A 19,528-nucleotide genomic window follows, 5' to 3' on the forward strand; every position below is an offset into this window, starting at 1 on the left:
TCTGTGCGCATCTGGGATCCTCCCTATATAACCCACGTGATTACAAACTACAGAGTCAAAGTTATGATCATTACAATTACAGAGTCATATCTACATAAACATTAGATAGAAGCAATATAACAATGTTATTAACATTGAAAACTTTCACTTAATGTTTATGTATAATTCACTCATTTTTATGCAGTTTGACAGGTGTAAAGTTATGAGGTTATGACCTCTAATATTCAACTTTTAAAACTATCATACCGGCATTAGAATCATGTTAATACATTTATTTTATTATGAGAATAATATGTTTCGAACGTAAATTGCTTGAAACTACACATTGCATTGACAGGAAAGCCATTACAACAATGACTTAACGACAGATCTGTCCGAGCGATATACTCGTATATTTTTCTTGAATAATGTGACATACGCCTTCGAGGATGAAAGAAAGATCAAAATAGCTTTTATTATGTTTATTCAATCCAATTAGCTATATTTTGTGATCATGTTCATTTACAATTCATCAATCAAAATAGTTAGAAGATATGAAAAGTAGCATTCATATGTTGCAATGTATGTTATCTTATTTTCATCATTTACACCTGGATCATGAAAGCAACAAATTGAATATGAATCAAACGTTTTCATAAAATTCACATTTCTTTTATGTGGTTCTAACATTTATTTCATTAATTAAACCAAGGGACATAACTTCATAACCTTACACCTGTCAAACTACATAAAAAAGGGCGAGAGTAAATTATACATAAACATTAAATAGAAGCAATATAACAATGTTATTAACATTGAGAGCTTTCACCTAATGTTCATGTATAATTCACTCTCGCTCTTTTTCATGGAGTTTGACAGGTGTAAAGTTATGAGGTTACGTCCCTTGGTTTTATTAAAGAAATAAATGTTAGAACCACATAATAGAAATGTGAATTTTACGAAAACATTTGATTTATATTCGATTTGTTGCTTTCATGTAAATGATGTAAATAATATAACATACATTGCAACATATGAATGCTACTCTTCATATCTTCTAACTATTTTGATTGATGAATTGTAAATGAACGTGCCCTGTCGAAAATATGCGATTAAAACCGATTAAAAAAAAAGTAATCCAAATCGATCGGGATTTCTGCACCGAAAATACGGTATTAAGACCGATTAAAAATCAGATCGGAATTAGTATAATTTGGACGGATTAATATTGGGATAAATCCATTTCAATCCGAAATTACATGATTTCATAAATTATAATTAAATCGAATTTTAATGCGATATGACACGCTGAGACGCTAAAAAATCTTGTGTGCCATTTTTAAATAAAGAGATATTTTGATGACAACACTATAAATCACGTTAAAAAATTTGTAAAATTGTCCAAAAGCTATGATTTTTTGGCAGTTCATAAACCGTCAAGAAAAAAATAGTTTTAGAACAATTTTACAAATTTGTTAAAATAATTTACAATGTTATTTTATCAAAATAGCTTTTTATTTGAAAATAGCACGCAAGAATTCTCAGCATCTCAGCGCATCATTTCTCGCTACTAGTGTCAGGATTCTCAAATGTGATGGTCACTGAAAGTATTTAGGAGTCTTAATGCAACTACATTAAAATTTGTAAAAATTATATTATGCATTACACTTAAACAATTTATAAATTTAAAAACAGAAATATATATAGAATAGGTGTCGTATTTCACAGTCAGAAATATCGTAAAGCACGAAAGACGAGTGATTCAGTTACATTCAGGTGAATATGAACAAATATTACACATCACTCTCTTAAATAATAAATGTCACATTCAAATATCAAAAATTAAAATCAGTTCCAACAAACCGTTCGTACATGTATCGTATATGGATAAGATAGAATCAGAAGATTATGTACATAGCTCAATAGTTCCAATAAGTGATGTAAAAAGCAAGATTATTCATGTAGATGTAGGATATTCTAGATATTTATGCAAACCTCCGAATGTATATGAGATTCAATAATATGGTAATAAATACAATGCTGTTTATAAAAAAATGTTATTGTACATTTTATTTAAAAAAATGTTAATGCAAATGTTATGCAAACCTCAATATAGTTAAAATTATTAATAAGAAATATTATTGTAATAAACAACTTTTTTTTTTATTTAAAAAATCTACAATTTATGTCCATATACTAACGTGGTTGAAATGTAATTGTTGGTTAATTTACAGAATGACAATGTCAAAATTTCTAATATAATTATTGCATATAATATAGTAGTGTAAGGGAGTTGTCAGGGATGGATGGAAGGGCAAAGATATCACAGTTGGTAGCTTGCGAAGTAAAACGAATACTTTATTGTCTTTTTCCACATGGCGGACGACCCTTGGTGGTCCGATGAGAAGTAACGCCGGGAAGTCTTTCTTCCCCGGAAAGGTTCCTTCAAGCGAACGCACGGGCGCGCTAGTGTCGCGGGCTTGAGCCAATCATGACCTTGCTTAGGACGCAGAGCCAATGGTGTTACAGTCACGTGGTGAGTAGAGCCAATGGCGTTTCGCTAACGGAACGATGCGCACGCGACTAGCGGCCAAACTAAGAATTACAATTATTGTACCGAGTGTGACCGGATATTTCTTACAGTAGAAATGCTTAAATTTCGGAGTTGCCAGCATCCTACAAGTTAACCAATGATTAAATTTAAACCTTTGATAGAAATGGGCATTAAGCGGATTATTTTGGATTATATATCCATTCGATTATTCAAATTTATTTGGATTGACAACAGTATGGATTAGAATGTAATTATTTCGGATTAGAAATAATTCGCGAAAGCGATATTAAAATCAATTACGGTTTGTATAGAATTAAAACCGATTATTTTTTAATCCACTCGTGGATTGAATCGATTAAAACATGCTTAAAACTGATTAAAAAGGATTCCGTTTTAATCGGTTTTAATTGCACATTTTTGGCAGGGTGATCACAAAATAAAGCTAATTAGGTCGAATAAACATAATAAAAGCTATTGTGATCTTTTTTTCATCCTCGAAGGCGTATGTCACATTATTCAGGAAAAATGTATGCCGCTCGAACAGAACTGTCATTAAGTCATTGTTGTAATGGCTTTTCCGTCAATGCAATGTGTAGTTTCGAACAATTATTGTTTGAAACATGTATCTCATGATAAAATAAATGTATTAATCCGTTTATATTTTAAATAAATTATATTGCATTATGTAAAAAACAACAAATATTTTTTTTTAATAATACTTTTTTACAATTTATTTTGCTTTGTTATTACAAATTAAGTTGTTTAAAAACATATAAAGGTTTCAATTTCATTTATATACTTTAAATATTCAGGATGATGTGTGCAAAGCTTCATTGCGATTCATTCTGAACTTACTTTTGTTGTAAGAGATAAAAATATTTCGTTTATTAACAAAACAGCTGATATTCGCACTAAAGCGTCACATGAATCATCTTGGATACTTAAAGTACATACACCAAAAAATTTTATATTTACATTATTTCTTAACTGTATTTTCGTCAGACGATATTTCTGTTCTTAAAATATTTTTTTTTTGTGTAGAATCGGATCCGTGCGCAATCGGGTCCGTGCGCAATCGGGTTTGTGCGCAATCAGGTTTGTGCGCAATCGGGTCGGTGCGCAATCGAGTCGGTGGGCAATCGGGTCGGTGTGCAATCGGGTCGTGTGCAATCAGGTCCGTGTCCGATCGAGTCCGTGTCCGATCGGATCCGTGTGCAATAGGATCCGTGTCCGATCGGGTTCGTGTCCGATTGGGAAATGCTCTTGTGTCCGATAGTTTATGTGCGCAATCGGGCCTCACTCTTTAAAAACACATAAAAATTATATAATGTTTAAAAATTAATATTTATTTTATTCCTCTCTTACACGTTCTCAATCTTCCTCTATTTCGTCAGCAGTCGTCAGTGTGACAGATTCCCTAACCTCACAAATAATGTTTTTTAACATTTTATAACTTTTTATCTGCTTGAGAACGACGATTTTTTCTTCGAGATTTTTATTGTACGTATCAAAATACACAAAATTACACAATTTGAGCAAAATCGATGAGAAAAACGGTCTCCTTCAGTATTATCAAAATTTACAACAATATACTACAATGCTATGCAAATTTAAGAAATTTTACAAAAATCAACAAAAATGCTAAAATTAGAATGCTTTTATTAATTTTAACAATTAAATACACATTTCTACGAAACAATAATTTCTAAAAATTTGTATTTTTAGTAGAACTTTGTACTGGCTCATAGAAATTGTTTCTGCCAGGATAAATTACTTATATTAGAAGAAATTTGTAGAATGTTGTAGTTCATCAAAGTTTCATTGAGAAATTTATCGCAGAAACACCGCACTACAAAAATACAAAAATTTACAAAAATTTATAAAAGTGTTCCAGTTCTAGCTTTTTTTGTAGATTTTTGTAGCAATTTTTTAATTTATGTAGAATTTTTTTAGCCTGGATCATCGCTATATAGTTTTACATCACAAACTGTTACAAAACAAAAATACTATGAAATTAAGGAGGTCAATGAAAATAAATATACGATTGTAAATGTGCAAATTCCAATGCAAAAATAATATTTATTTCCTTAACTCACTTTTTACATGAATCAAAATTAAAAACGTGGACATGAGCTTAAAAAAAATTTTTTTATCAATTTTGTAATTTCATATTTGGTTATTTGAAATGTCATAGAAATAGTATGTAACCTTCATTTTCAAAAATATTGTTATAACTTATGTGTAAAATAACTATAACTCTTATAAATTACACAATTTTAGACTTCCATCCATTTAATTGTCTATTTTCAAGGTAAAATATTTCTTTTCCCTTCGTATATTATCATATCAACTTTTTTACAGTAAATATATAATACCATTCTTTGACTTAAAATTAATTCATATTTAAATAAAAAAATAGCATAATTCACAATTTGACAATTAATTTTATAATATCTCAAAGAAAATTCGAATTATTAAATTATAAATTAACTTTTACAAAAAATCTTATAATATCTTAAAATTGCATATGAAAAAAGAACTAAGAAAAACTGTAAATCAAAAATTATTTTATTAATTTAATTATAATTATACTGTTCACCCGTTCTCTTCATACGTTTTTTTATTGTTTCATCTGATGCATACTTTAAATCGTATGCCCAACCAATTGTTGCAAAGAAATCAATGAATATTTTTGTTAAATTAATTAAATTTTTTAATTCACGGGATCTATAATCCCAAGGGAAGACGTGATGATAATTGTGCCATCCTTCCCCCGAGGAAAATATAGAAAAAATTAGATTATCTGCTGGATTTATATATCTGTAACAATCAAGAAAGCAGTTGTAATTAAAACCTAATTACGTACAAAATTTGATTTAAAAGTATATTCGGCTATATAAGACTATGAATTGATTGATACTTACTTGTCATATGGTTTATAACCATATCTGTGGCCTACTGAATTAATCATTAAAGCTACATTTAGTAGCAAAATATGACGAAGAACGCCGGGGATTAAGTAGGCGTTTAGCCATGTTTCTTCCCAAAATACGACCGGGATAACGGTTGGCAAAACAAAGCAGAGCAATATCACCAAGATCGTATAATATCTGAAATAACAAATTTATTGTAAGTACTTGTTCGATAATAAGATATTATTTTAACTTACATCAACCTAACAAAAGTCTTGTTTTAAAAAATGTGTCGTATATTAATTTTCCAAAATTCCTAACAAAAATCTTATTTAAAATAAAGAATTAAATAAAAGTAATCTCTAAACAAAAAATGCTTTCAAATTAAACTGTCCCAAAACAAAGATTAGATCACAGAGTTAGCCAAGTATTTTATTATATATAAAACACAAAAGTATTTTATCTAACAAAAATCTTTTTTAAAAAGAATTAAAATAAATATTTTTGGATACACTTACTTTTTTTGAAAAGCTAGTATTGCATTGCTCTCTAGATCAGACATATCAATGCCTTTCCCCTTTTTCGTGACATCGGGATGTTTTTTACAAAGCAGCCAGCCTATATGCGAAAAAAAGAATCCGACGTTGGGGTTATGTGGGTCGGCGTCAGTATCGCTAAATTTATGGTGGACCCTGTGGTCCCTGGCCCATACAATCACGGAATCCTAGATTGAACAAAGTTATAAGTTGATCAGTAAATATGATTGTTAATATTAGTATTTGTGCGTTAATATAGTACCTCAATAAAGTAAAAGTAACTAATAAATAAAAGTAACTTTTTAAATCGTTGCCATTATTGACGAAATGTAACTCGTTAAACACACCTACCTGAAAAGCTACAGTACTCATGAATGCTAGCAGCAATTGGAGAGGCCACTTGGCTTTGTAGGATCGATGGGACCAAAGTCGATGAGCCCCAGCTGAGATTCCCAAAAGACTAAATTCGTATAAAAAAATTGCTGCAATCGAAAAAAATCGTGACGTTACACACAGGTGTTTTATTATTTTTGTTGTATAATTATTTTGGAGCAATTAAAAGTACTACGCAATAAAATTAAACTATACTCACCGAAAAAAATAGTCATATATTTCGCCGATGTAAATGAGAGGTAAAGTCCACCCAGGGCACCAAGATGTAGCAACGATAAAATAATTACATTACGCCATACTATTGATCTATTAAATTTCGATTTTTCTTCAAGTTCCTTATTTACTTGTGGTTTTAACGCCATTGTTACAGTCTTTAACAAAAATTATTTAAACAAAGTTTTTTTAATAAAATATTTTTTTTGTTTTCTTCTTAAAAGAATTATAGAATATTTCATTTTTATTTTGATTTTTTTTCAAAGTCTAGTAAAATTAAATGTATCTTAACCATACATAATAATGTTTATTTTACAAGTACAAATTAATTTTATTTTGTTTTTAAGTATGTAAGATTTTTTAATTGAAAAAATTATATTACTTTAATGTTTTATTTTCGTTTTAACTTTATTTAGTCTACTAATACAAATATTATGTGTTTAATTTTTTAACTGTAGATTACAATGTTAAATTTTTTGCAGTTACAAAGAAACAATTTTATTTTGTTGCTAGGTATTTAAGTCTTTTTTTAATTCAAAGAATTATAATGTTTTATTTTTGTTTGTATTGTTTATCATGTAAATGCAATAAATACAGTAAATCAGAAAAGCCTTTTTCCTTTATTGTGATATTAACAATAATCATTTCGTTTTTCCTATAGAAAATTATTCAATACCAGTTTCCGAAAACTGTTTCAAAACTACGGAATGATAATGTATTGAATAATTTTCTATAGAAAAAACGAAGACGGCAAAACACTTGTGATTGGTTTCACGTTACGCTGTTCCACTACATTAGTTTTCAGTTGCTATTTTGGCAATTATCACTGGTCGGTAAAGTACTTCAATTTGAACTAATTTGAATGAAAATTGTGAACTAATTCATTTAGTTCCCGCAAAAGAACGAATATTTTGTACTTTGTATTTGAAATACACTCAGCCCTACAAAATATCTTCAAGGCGTCTTTTAAAGATATCTTAAAAAAATCTGAAAGATATCTTCAAGACATCTTTAAAATATCATAAAGATATCTTAAAGATGTCTTAAAGATGTTTTAAAGATGTCTTTTAGATATCTCAAGATATCGTAAAGATGTCTAAAACTGTTGCGTAAGACTTCTAAAAGACTTTTAAAACTTGTCTTTACGACAATTATTAAGATATCTTGCAAGACATGCAAGACATCTTCAAGAAGTCTTTAAGATGTCTTTTTGTCTATATGGGTATTTTAAGACAACTTTTGTATTTGTATTTTGTATTTGCCTTTTCCATTTTTTTTCAACACTCACCATTCGTGCTTCAAGATTGTAACTTTGAGTTGTTCGTTCATCAAAGTTTGCAATGTACTGGCGATCGTCTAAAAATGTTTACTTTTTATATGCTTGCATTGAAGAGGGCAGTGCAATAATATTGCTAAATTTAATAATTATCTTAAATTTGATAATTATTTTATAAATTGTTTAACGTGATAACATCGTAACCGCGCTTGGGATTTTCCCGGGGGCCACGATGCGCGGAGATACCGCATAACGTGCTTCGACGCGAATTCCAATGCTTAGAAAATTAATATAAATTATATTCCTTACAGGATCTTGATTTAGCGTACATGGTACGGTGGAGGACCATGTACTGAAGCGTTATGTAATGTTAGACATTAATGTTTAATTGTTGCTATTGCAGGGAATTAAATTTTAACAAGAGAAATTTCTAGAATTTTTTTGGAGTGTTATTTCTTGAATTAACGTAATTGAGAGTGTACACGCTATTGTTATATGTGTAAAAAGTTAAGGTTTTATTGTTATTTGTAAGAAATTAATTTGTATATTGATTTGATATCTTTCAATATTACCATTGGCTGCGGTTTTACAATTATTTTAAGGGGTTAGGCCACCCTTGAGGCCTTAAAATCATACATATGTTTAGGATTTTTTTTTAGGTAAATGAATAACTTTATTAAAAATCTGTTTAGAGGGCTTTATTATACATATAAAACAAAGTAAAAAAAATTTTTGTTTATTTATTTTATATTCAAAATGGCGGCACACTAGCTCACTTGCGAAATCCTGTTTTTCTGCAACTTGAAATCGATGTACAGGATTTCAGACACATGGTTTGACCTGGAACAAAATACAAAATATTTTCATAATCTACATATCAAAGACTAAAGAAGTAGGTAGGGATTTTTCATAATATTGGTTTTTCTCAAAACGGCAATTATTTTACTGAAATTTTGCAATTTTATCCTAAAATTTACATATAAAAATGTTAATTGCAAAAAGAGTTTTCAATATTTTGGAAAAAGTCTACGTACTTCATTGCAGAATACACTGAAGAATATACTGTTAAAATTTCAAGTAAATCGAATAAAAACTGTAAAAGTTATATTGTACACCGATTTTAAAAATGCTGTTTTTAAGAAAACAGCATTTAAAGTTTTTCAAAATTTTTTGTCTATAAAAATAAAAATGTTAATTGTACCTTTAGTCTACGATGCCTGCCCCATAAAGCTGTCCTTCCACCTCTGTATCAGCTTGATCAGCATCTTTTTTAGCTGACAATAATAATTTTCTGGCCTCTTTTGCTGCGTCGGTCAGACTACGCTCAGCCGCTTTAATGCGCCTCGCGTTCGCTTCCTCACAGAAATTATAGCAATTGGAGCCCACATTCACATTTAAAACTTTCATAATTGCCATTATGCTCCTGAATCCATCGTTGAAATACAGACAGCAATGTCTGTTGCAATGTCAATTATTCTTTTCCCACTTGCATAAGATTTTGGTGCTAGTGCCCACACGGTCGCGTTAATACTTTCATTGCTGTTCTTTCATTGTTTCAACGATATTCGAAAGCCGGAGATATCTCTATATCATATTGTTTTCTCGAACTCTTTATTTTTTTGCAGAGGTGCTCACATTCTCGGTTTCTTGTTCCATCTGATATCGATTTAATATCTTCCTCTTACTAATGTTACTCCTATAAGCACGTCCAGCTGTATTTCGGGAATCCTTTTGAGTATTATACGTTCTTTTCTTCCTCGCCATAACTTTTAAATTATTATAAACGCTCCGAAAAAATGTAACACGTGCGATATTTACTAACAGTGTGTAGACACTAAACCGACATTGTGCTATAACGGCTATATGATTGTAGTGACATCTATATGATTGTAGTAACATTATATATAGAACAAGATTCCCTTTTCGTTAGAAAAATAGTTCTATATACCTGCAGAACATAAAGAACGCCGCCGTGCTCCGAAATATCTTGAGCCGCTCGGTAACGTGGCGAGGCGCTTCGTTTAAGACAGCTCTAACAACATGATAGATGTACAATTTCGCTAAAAAACTGTTTTTATCTTATTTTTAAGGTTTAAAACTAACAATTTAAGCAAAAAAAAAATCGATTTTTTGAAACCTTAATGGTGGCTTAACCCCTTAATTTGAGTTGCACGGTGCGGTAGTGAAAAGTATCCACGAAAGAATCATGCTTCAATAATTATAATTTTACTGTTCCTAATATTTTATATTAAATTGAAAAGATAGATGAAATTTCAACACACGGAGCCTGCCGATATTAGAGGGGATCGCGAGTCAAGGGGTCGGCGCGCACGATGTTTGTCTCGCGCCGATAGACGCTCGCGGGTGTTGCCTGTGGAGGGGGTGGCGCGGCGAGGCGGCGGCGCCGCAATGTTGCCAAGCGGATGTAAAAGCCGTATGAGATTATTGAAATCAAGCGATATCAAATTATAATTTTGATGTAGGATTTATTTAATCGGTCGGAGAGTGTTCCCGAATTTTAATTTGCTACTATTAATACGGATGGCGCGGGAAAATAAAAAATTTTATCCGCCAGACGTAACAATATGTATATAAAGTAAAATTCAAAAAATAAACTTGATGCTAATATTTATTTATTTGAACAATACAACTATTTCTTGATATAAAAATGTGTAAAGATAATTTCAAAATAGCTTATTTATAGTACAATAACAAAAAACTATCTCTATAAACATTTTAATTCTCCTATTTAAAAAAGGGCATGTAAAGTATATATCTCGAATATATCGAAGTTATTGTCGCATTTCCGCGATGCCGATTGGTTTTCTCGCTGTGCTGACTTCGTGAGATCGTGCTGTCATTGCGGAGACTATGCAGATACGGTGGTATGCATAATACTCATAATTCCAAAGCAAGGTCAGATACATAATTTAAACGTATATATACATATATATATATATATATATATATATATATATAATATATAATTTTTATATATATGAATATATATATATATATATATATATATATATGTATATGAAAGTATCTCTTAATTTTATTAAATTTCTTTACAACGAATCCATTCAAAGCTGCATTGAAAATGAGGAAAATCGGGAAGCAAAGAAAGCTAAAAAAGAACTGGAGTCTAACAATCCCACTGTCACTGAACATGTTACAAATATAACAACAAGCACCAAAATAAAATTAACTCATGATCTCGAAGAAAATAAGAAAATAAAGAAATTATAACAAGCGTAAGTATAGCATCTAAATAGTGATGTTTCTTTTTTCTATTTCTTACATTATTATTAGATTTACATTAATTATTTTGAATTGTGTCACAGAAATTAGATCAAATTTCTAAATTGAAAGAGCAGTTGAAATCAGAAAAATAGTTAGAAATCAATCAATTAGACAAAATTAAAAAGGAAGATGAATGAACTTGCTGAAAAAACTTGAAGAGCTTATTTTATGATAAATCATCCAAATCTTAAACGGAATTGACTATCTACAAAGCTAAAATAGCTTTTTTTTTAAAAAAAAAGAAAACGATTGGATATCCAGTTTCTCAGGGTCATGACCTTGACAACATATGTCAAGGTCAAGGTCATTGGGGCAGCCTCCTCTATTCGATATATTTACCTTAAATTCTTTATTTTTACAATTTAAAAAAGCAGTAAGATTATTATAAGAGATTTAATTAAAAAGATAAAATCAAGATCGAATCTCTCTCGTCAGTTGTCAACTGATAATTAATCCAAGAATTGTGTTTTTATAAATAAATAAGAATAGATAATTATATTAGATTTAATCAGCAGATAACACTGTATAATACTATAATATACTTAGTATTATTAAAAGACTATTTATATATTTGTTGATTTTACTAATATATAGTAAATTGAGAGATGATGATAGAGATAGTTGCAGTGTTTACTAACAATGTTAATAAAATCTAAATTATTGCATTCAAAATAATCATTATCAAATTAATGAAAGCTATTTATTGACTAGCTAAACAATCTGATTGAAAATTTATTAGATTTTTTCTAACAGAAATGTGTTTCTGACAGTATGAAAATATATTACTATTCTTATAATTTCTTCTCTGTTTTATCTTTTTCTACGAGAAATTTAGAATTTTCTAAATCTTATCCAACATGTATTTATAGTGCAGTAGTAGAATTTGTATTTAAATATCTTGTTATTCTGCGCATTCACAATAACATTATCTAATACAAATGTTATCTTTTGCAATCGAAAATTGTATTGATCAGTTCAATTGGAAATTTAAAAAAAGAAACTTTTTGTATATTTAAAATTTATACAGTTAAAATTTGTTTGGACATAATGTTATTATTTTGATTACCACAAATTATAAATGTTTACATGGATATATCTTTGTATTAGTAATAGATAATTATTATGAAAATAAAAAAAAAACAAATTTATATGTACATATCAAGACACACGTGTGAAAACACTTTTTAACACAAAATTTTATTTTAGTTTTTAATTTATATTATATTATGGAGTTAATTAATTGAAAAACAAAAATAAAACAAAAAGACTTAAATCTAATTATAAAATATCTTCTTGTCCTTGTCCCCGTTTCCGTCTTCTTCTTTTTCCTCCTCTACCTTGTGCAGAGAAAAATCGCTGGCAATTTTCCCCCTTTACTCCGATTTCCCTCTCTATACATATATCACTTAACGATAGCGTCATTTTTCACCAACTTCTCTCAAGTCGCTAGATTGTTTCCAATTATTTTCGACGAGGAAATTGGAGCAGGAAAAATTGCAGTTTTTAGCAGGATAAATTTATATTTTAATATTAAAATGAGCGTCGAAATGAGCGACAGCGAAGTCCAAATAAGTACTAATAAGTTTTATATTATGAAAAACCATTAAATTAAGACATGTGATATATTCTTTTAATAATTTTATTTAAATTTCAGATTGAAATGAGAGACATGAGTCTCAAATTTCCAAATGAAATTTCTTATTGCGACGTCTCTGACGCTCGTCCTCGTGATGCCGTCGGTACGCCGCAGCCGTCGCCGCCGTTGGTCCCCCCGACGTGGGAATTGTTCAAAATATCGTCGATGAAAACGCGGCACCTCCAGGTAAGTATTAATTTAATATTACCCTACTGAATCACGTGACAAAATCACATGAAAAAATCACGTAACGAGTCACGTAATTAATGATATAAATCACGTAATCATGTGATAACATGATAACATGATTTTATAATGTAATTTTAACACGTGATTTTTAAAATTATTATAAAAATAATTATGCAATTAGTGCAAGCTTTTATGTTAAAATCAGCAATCAATTACATATCTGTTTTCTATATGGTTATGCCCAGGGGCGGATTTCCTACTAGGCTGGATAGGCTATAGCCTAGGGCGGCAAATTTTAGGGGCGGCAAATTTTCAACTTTTGAATTAAAAAAAATTTATTAACACTCGATTTATATTTGAAATACATTCTGATTTTCATCAAAAGATATTGATAGATTTATATCATAATATAAATATGTTCGTGATCATTATTGTTAAAGATCGTATAAAGTGCTATTTTTTCTGGCGTTTTCGGCAAAAATTATTTCCCGTTTTTCTCCTCCAATTCTCAACCGATTTTGCTGAAATTTTTTCTTTGAGTTTTTTTAATAGTAAAATTAATTTTACGTTCTTTACATTTCTGGGTTTATATGTTCGGAGTAACATTAAATGTCATAGAAAAAAATGTCAACAAAATCGGTTGAGAAGTGGAGAAGAAAAGCTGGAAACGTGCGCGCGCGAGAGAGAATGTGCATATGCATGTGAGTTTCATTTGTTGGCGCCGTTGCTCGAACTCGAAAAACAGTAGAAAATCAAAGAATAGGGATAGACGAGATGCTGGCGCATTAATGTACAGAAGGAGCGAGCGACTCGTGACTCGATTGTCATTGCAAACAGTGAATATTCAGCGACGAAATACATTTTTAAGAATCAACCTTATTTCTGTGCCTTTTTTCCTCAGTACATTCAATAGCATAAATGTATGGTATTATTGTGCAAATTACATTCCAGTAAATAGTTCCAGAAGTGTTTTAGGTATGTATAATAAATCAGAAAAAATTTAGAACATTTTTTTTAATCTGAAAAAGTTAATTTTTTTAAAGTATTTTTTGTGCGATTATTAGAAAGTGATATATATTTATAAATTTTTATAGAACTATTTTTTACAAAGTTCAACGATGAATGACGGAAGAAAACGATTAAGCGGTTATCAATTCAGAAAAAATGCTAAAGAAAAAAGGGAGAAAGAAGAAAAAGTATTGAAACAAACTGCTACACTAGAATTATTTTTTTCAAAGTCTAACAGTACTAGTGTTGCTTGTGCTAGTACAAGAAATGATAATAGTGAAACAGAAGCAGTTAAACGTGATAGTATCTTAAATCAGTCCACGACTGCAGTTTGCAAGGAAGAAAATGACATAATAATAAAAGACGTAGAAAAAGAGACAACAACAATAAACGAGATCGTCAGTACATGCGATAAAGACCCGGCTAAATGGATATTAAATGAATCAACTCGCGATTATTTTGCTGTCAACAGATTTATACAAAATAAAGATGCTGATTTTAAATTATCGAAACGAGAATATTCTGATCAAACACGCTATTTTTCATCGAGTTTATTTCAACGTAAATTATTAAATGGTGAAAAAAGTTCAAGAACATGGCTTATATATTCTGAAAGTACAAATCGTGTATTTTGTGGACCATGTCGATTATTAAATGTGGATAATTATTTTGCAAAAGAAGGTTTCAATGACTGGAAAAATATGATCAAATCTATAGAATGTCACGAAAATTCCAATTTTCATAAATCATCTATATTAACTTTAAAAATAAGAGGAAATAAAATAGGACAGGTTGATAAAACGTTGATAAAGCAATTAGATGAAGAAATATCTTATTGGAGAAAAGTGTTAGAAAGAGTAGTAGCTGTTGTGAGGTCACTTTCTTCCCGTGCACTTCCATTGAGAGGTCACGAAGAAAAGTTTGGATCACCCAAAAATGGAAACTTTCTTTGGCACTAGAATTAATCTCACAATTTGACCCTTTTTTGGCCGAACATATTAAAAGATATGGTAATCCAGGTAGTGGGCACACTAATTATTTATCTGCAACGATTTATGAAGAATTAATTCAGCTAATGGCCAAGAAGACACAAGAGACTATTCTTGCGGAAATTAAAAAAGCGAAATATTATTCTGTGATAATAGACTCGACACCCGATATATCTCATATCGATCAGTTGTCTTTTATTATAAGATATGTTCAAGAATATGGTTCACCAGTAGAACGTTTTATTACGTTTCTTCCAAATACAGGACATAAATCACAGGAATTAGCAGAAACCGTCAGCAAAACACTTATTGATTTGGATATTGACATATCTAGTTGTAGAGGCCAATCTTATGATAATGCTGCTAATATGTCTGGTGCTTATTCGGGACTTCAGATGAGAATCAAAGAACTAAATCCTTTAGCTGAGTATGTGCCATGTGCTGCCCATTCGTTAAATCTCGTAGGAACCTGTGCCGCAAGTTGTTGTACTGAAGCAACAAATTTTTTCGGTGTCCTCCAGGAACTTTTTAATTTTTTCTCGGCATCCACACACCGGTGGGAAATATTACAATCATATATGAAAGCCAAACTGACACTGAAGCGACTCTCAACAACACGGTGGTCTGCTAGAGATGACGCTTGCCGAAGTTTGAATGAATCTTGGTTGGAGATTATTGAAGCTTTGTCCTTCATTGAAAATAACGCAGCAGAAAAAAATATAACCAGAAGTGAAGCAAAGGGATTGCGAATTCGTTTAGAACGATTAGAAACCGCGTTTATGGCTATATTTTGGGATACTTTGCTTTCAAGATTAAACGCATCAAGTAAGAAACTACAAAGTATAGATATTGATATCTCCATTGTTTTAGAATTGTATAAGTCTCTTATTAATTTCGTCCAAAGGATTAGAAACGACTTTGATGAATTTGAGAACAAAGCGAAATTATTGTCAAATGAGCAGAAATACGAAAGATGTAAATCCCGAATAAAGAAAAGAAAATTGCAACTTGACGAATCACGAGATGGCGATGCTGATGAAACGTTCAGCAGCAGAGATCGTTTTCGAATTGAAACATTTCTTGTAATTTTAGATAGTTTACGAACTGAATTAGAAAAACGGTGTTCTGGGTATGAACTTATACATGATAGATTCATTGTGCTCATCAAATTAAGAGAGTTGAGTTCAGTAGAAATAAGAGAACATGCTATCCGCGTCTGTGAAGGCTTTCCCGATGATATTGAACTCAGTATTGTTGAAGAATTGTTACATTTGCGTGAACAATTACTCTTGCCAGAAAATATATCCGTATCAGTGCAAGATATATGCACATGGATGAATAAACATGATTTATGCGATGTGTATCCGAATGTGAATATTGCAGCAAGAATATTTAGAACTAAAGCATCCTCAAACTGTACGGCTGAACGTTCATTTTCGTGCTTGCGACGAATAAAAAATTATTTGCGATCTGCAATGTCAGAAGATAGATTAAACGCGTTGGCACTTCTGTCAATTGAGTCCGAAATAATGTCAAGAATATCTTTTGATGACATTATTCATTCGTTTGCTAAAATAAAAGCGAGGCGACATTTTGTTTAAACTTTGATATACTTTTTTAACAAGAAAATTGTTTTGTTAATATAGTTCCTGATTTCCAAAGATTAGTTCAAGATTAGTTTAAGTTAAGTTTAAGATTTAAGCTGATTATTTTATATTCCAAAAAATAATTTTAAAAATCAATGTAGTGTGTTATTTATTATTATTCAAAAAATCCTATATAAGATACTTGTTTCCTATTTTATTATCTATTTGTCTTTAAATAATAAAAAAATTCCCCCTTGCTCTACTGTCATTAAGGGGCGGCAAATTTGATTCAGCCTAGGGGCGGCAGAAACTGAAATCCGTCCCTGCTTATACCTCAATTTAATTTTACTTGAGAGAAGTTAACAATCAGTAATAATGGCTTTAATCAAATAAGATCATTTTTAATCATAACAAATCTGTTAATTGCACGTATGCAATCACGAAAAATCATTATGTAATCAGATGAAATCATTTGCAATCAGATGAAATCACTATGAAATTCTTATGAAATCAAGTCAGTTTTTATTAAGGGCAAAGTCAGTATTGGATAGAAAGCAAACTCTATTAGAGTCTTTTCTTTTAACCTTGAACCGAAGAATATGTAGACGGCCTCAAGGAACGTAATTGTTTAGATCGGCGTCTTGTAAAAGTACAATACTGCAGTGTTAATTTAATAATTGCTTCCATTTTCAGTATTGTGGACGAGAGAGAGAGAGAGAGAGAGACAAACCGGAGTAAAATAACAAACGTGTATATTGGGAAACCGGAGCACGTGGCGGTGTCGAGTCGCGGCGGTACCGAGTCAACTATAAATGGTGTGTACTTTTTGTAATATAATTAATTTAAATTTTAATTAAAGGCGTGTTATTTCATACTTAAAATAATAAAGTCAGAGGCAAGTTTTGTAGGTTTTGTTATACGTTTATTAAGATAATTAAAGTCTCTGAAAATGCCCAAAAAATTTTCTAATTTGTCGAAACGTCAACAAAACCGGCGAACTTTACTTTCTTACAACTTGGATCGTGAAGTAGCTTCTCAGCCGGTTGTTGACGATAATCCAATCGCTGGTCCATCATGTTTATCGGCCTTAGAATTTGATGAGATTAAAGATCAATCAGATATAATGCAGGTCAATGATGCTTCATCAGATATTAGTCACCCTGACACACACAATTCTAATAGTATTTCATCATACGACACAAGCATCGTCAGTGATGACGAATTTCAAATTAACCCGCATTCGGAAAATATGCATTTGCCTTTGGCAGGTGAACTGTGTAGTTGGACAAATGAATTTCAAATTAATTAAAATGCATTAATAAATGTGTTATATAACAGTTATATTGTTGAGTGGGAAATTACAACTAACATTTACGTTACATGTAACGTGGTGTTTGCTGGGCATTATTATTACAAATTCTGTCAAGACATGGGCATAATGATTTACCTGGGGATGCGCGAACACTTTTGAATACCCCAAAACCAGGTACTCATAATATTAAAACTCTTTCCAAAGGTCAGTATGTTCACTACGGCTTATTAAAAACGCTTACATCAATTGGTAGTCGCTTTCCTCATGCTTTTAATTATCGGGATATAATTCATTTGGACATAAATATTGATGGTTTACCAATTTCGAAAAACTCAAAGAGTCAATTTTGACCGATTTTAGGCAGGATTTCTGATTTGCCATTTGCATAATTCTTGTCTCGGTATAAACAAGCAACTTATGAAATTGTGGATAGACAGATCAAAAATTTCCAGAGTAATGCAAGATCATCTTAATGTTTTGTCTGATGCACTGAAAACTGTGTCAAAATGTATTCCAATAGAATTCGCTCGAAAATATTTTGATTTGGATGATTTTCACAGATGGAAAGCGACTCAACATCGCACTTTTCTTCTATATTTAGGACCGCTGGTTCTTAGAAATGTGCTGCCTAATGAAAAATATCTACATTTTAATGCCTTAAATTGTGCGATGAGAATTTTATGTAGCATTGACGATTATGAAAGGAACAACGAATATGCACATGATCTTTTGGTATATTTTGTTCAAAACATGAGCATTCTGTATGGACCACAAAATGTTACTTATAACATGCATACTGTAATACATTTACCTGCTGATGCAAAAAGATTGGGATCCCTAGATTCTTTTAGTGCTTTCCCATTTGAAAACTATTTTTTCACTCTAAAAAAACTTCTTAGAAAATTTGATAAACCGTTACAATAAATTTGTAACAGGTTAAATGAACAATCGTTATTTCCTGCAGAAAATCAGCGGTTTTATAATCAGCAGTATCCTCAGCTGCAGAAAAAGATCAATAATAATTTACCATTAGGTTGCCGCACATGGTCAGATAAAATTTTCTTCGTTTGTCTTGACAACAAAAAAATATAATAACTGCTGCTACATCAAGGAAAACAATATTACAAGCATTGTTTGCATTTCGAATATTGGTTATTATCGTGAAATTCCAACAATCATTGGTCAAGAGTTTACAAATATTTTAATGTTACCAAATTATTCTTGTGATTCAGGAAATTTAGGTATATATGTTGTTACAGGCTTATTGGCCTTACAAATGTGGTCAGTTTCTTTAATAAAAAATAAAGCATTCCAAATGAATTTTGAAAATGATTCAACATATCTCGTATTTTCCTTATTACATCACAAATTTTAATTTCAATTAAAATCAAAAGTAAAATATTATATATATTGTACATACGTTATTGTTAAAATTATAATTATTTCAATAGAAAATTCAATAACAGCTTGATCTTTGTAACATTATATACTATTTTCACATTATTTTCATATTATTGTATTAAAATATGCATGTTATAAGAAGTACAGATAATGAACGTATTGATGCTGCTCTAAAAATGTTATTTGTAAAGGTGTAGTACGTTGTTATTGGCGATGAGTGGTGCTCTGTTGTTCCCGACTC

General features: G+C 30.6%; 2 protein-coding genes across 2 annotated transcripts; one reads left to right on the forward strand and one right to left on the reverse strand.

The window, feature by feature from the left end:
- Positions 1 to 5,109: 5,109 nt before the first annotated feature.
- Positions 5,110 to 9,203, reverse strand: LOC105197657 (acyl-CoA Delta(11) desaturase). Its single transcript, XM_039447623.1, has 7 exons — positions 9,065 to 9,203; positions 7,876 to 7,943; positions 6,574 to 6,745; positions 6,333 to 6,463; positions 5,964 to 6,169; positions 5,458 to 5,643; positions 5,110 to 5,353 (listed from the first exon to the last, which is right to left on the reverse strand). Exons 2-7 carry the CDS (start codon positions 7,876 to 7,878, stop codon positions 5,110 to 5,112), a joined length of 942 nt encoding a protein of 313 aa, XP_039303557.1. The 5' UTR covers positions 7,879 to 7,943; positions 9,065 to 9,203.
- A 2,236-nt stretch (positions 9,204 to 11,439) lies between these two features.
- LOC120357425 (zinc finger MYM-type protein 1-like) lies at positions 11,440 to 16,443 on the forward strand. The gene is made up of 5 exons (XM_039447625.1): positions 11,440 to 11,469; positions 12,821 to 12,988; positions 14,086 to 14,401; positions 15,019 to 16,295; positions 16,372 to 16,443. Exons 1-5 carry the CDS (start codon positions 11,440 to 11,442, stop codon positions 16,441 to 16,443), a joined length of 1,863 nt encoding a protein of 620 aa, XP_039303559.1.
- The last annotated feature ends 3,085 nt before the right edge of the window (positions 16,444 to 19,528 follow it).

The sequence above is a fragment of the Solenopsis invicta genome, chromosome 3 (genome assembly GCF_016802725.1).
Source record: "Solenopsis invicta isolate M01_SB chromosome 3, UNIL_Sinv_3.0, whole genome shotgun sequence".
NCBI lineage: Eukaryota > Metazoa > Arthropoda > Insecta > Hymenoptera > Formicidae > Solenopsis > Solenopsis invicta.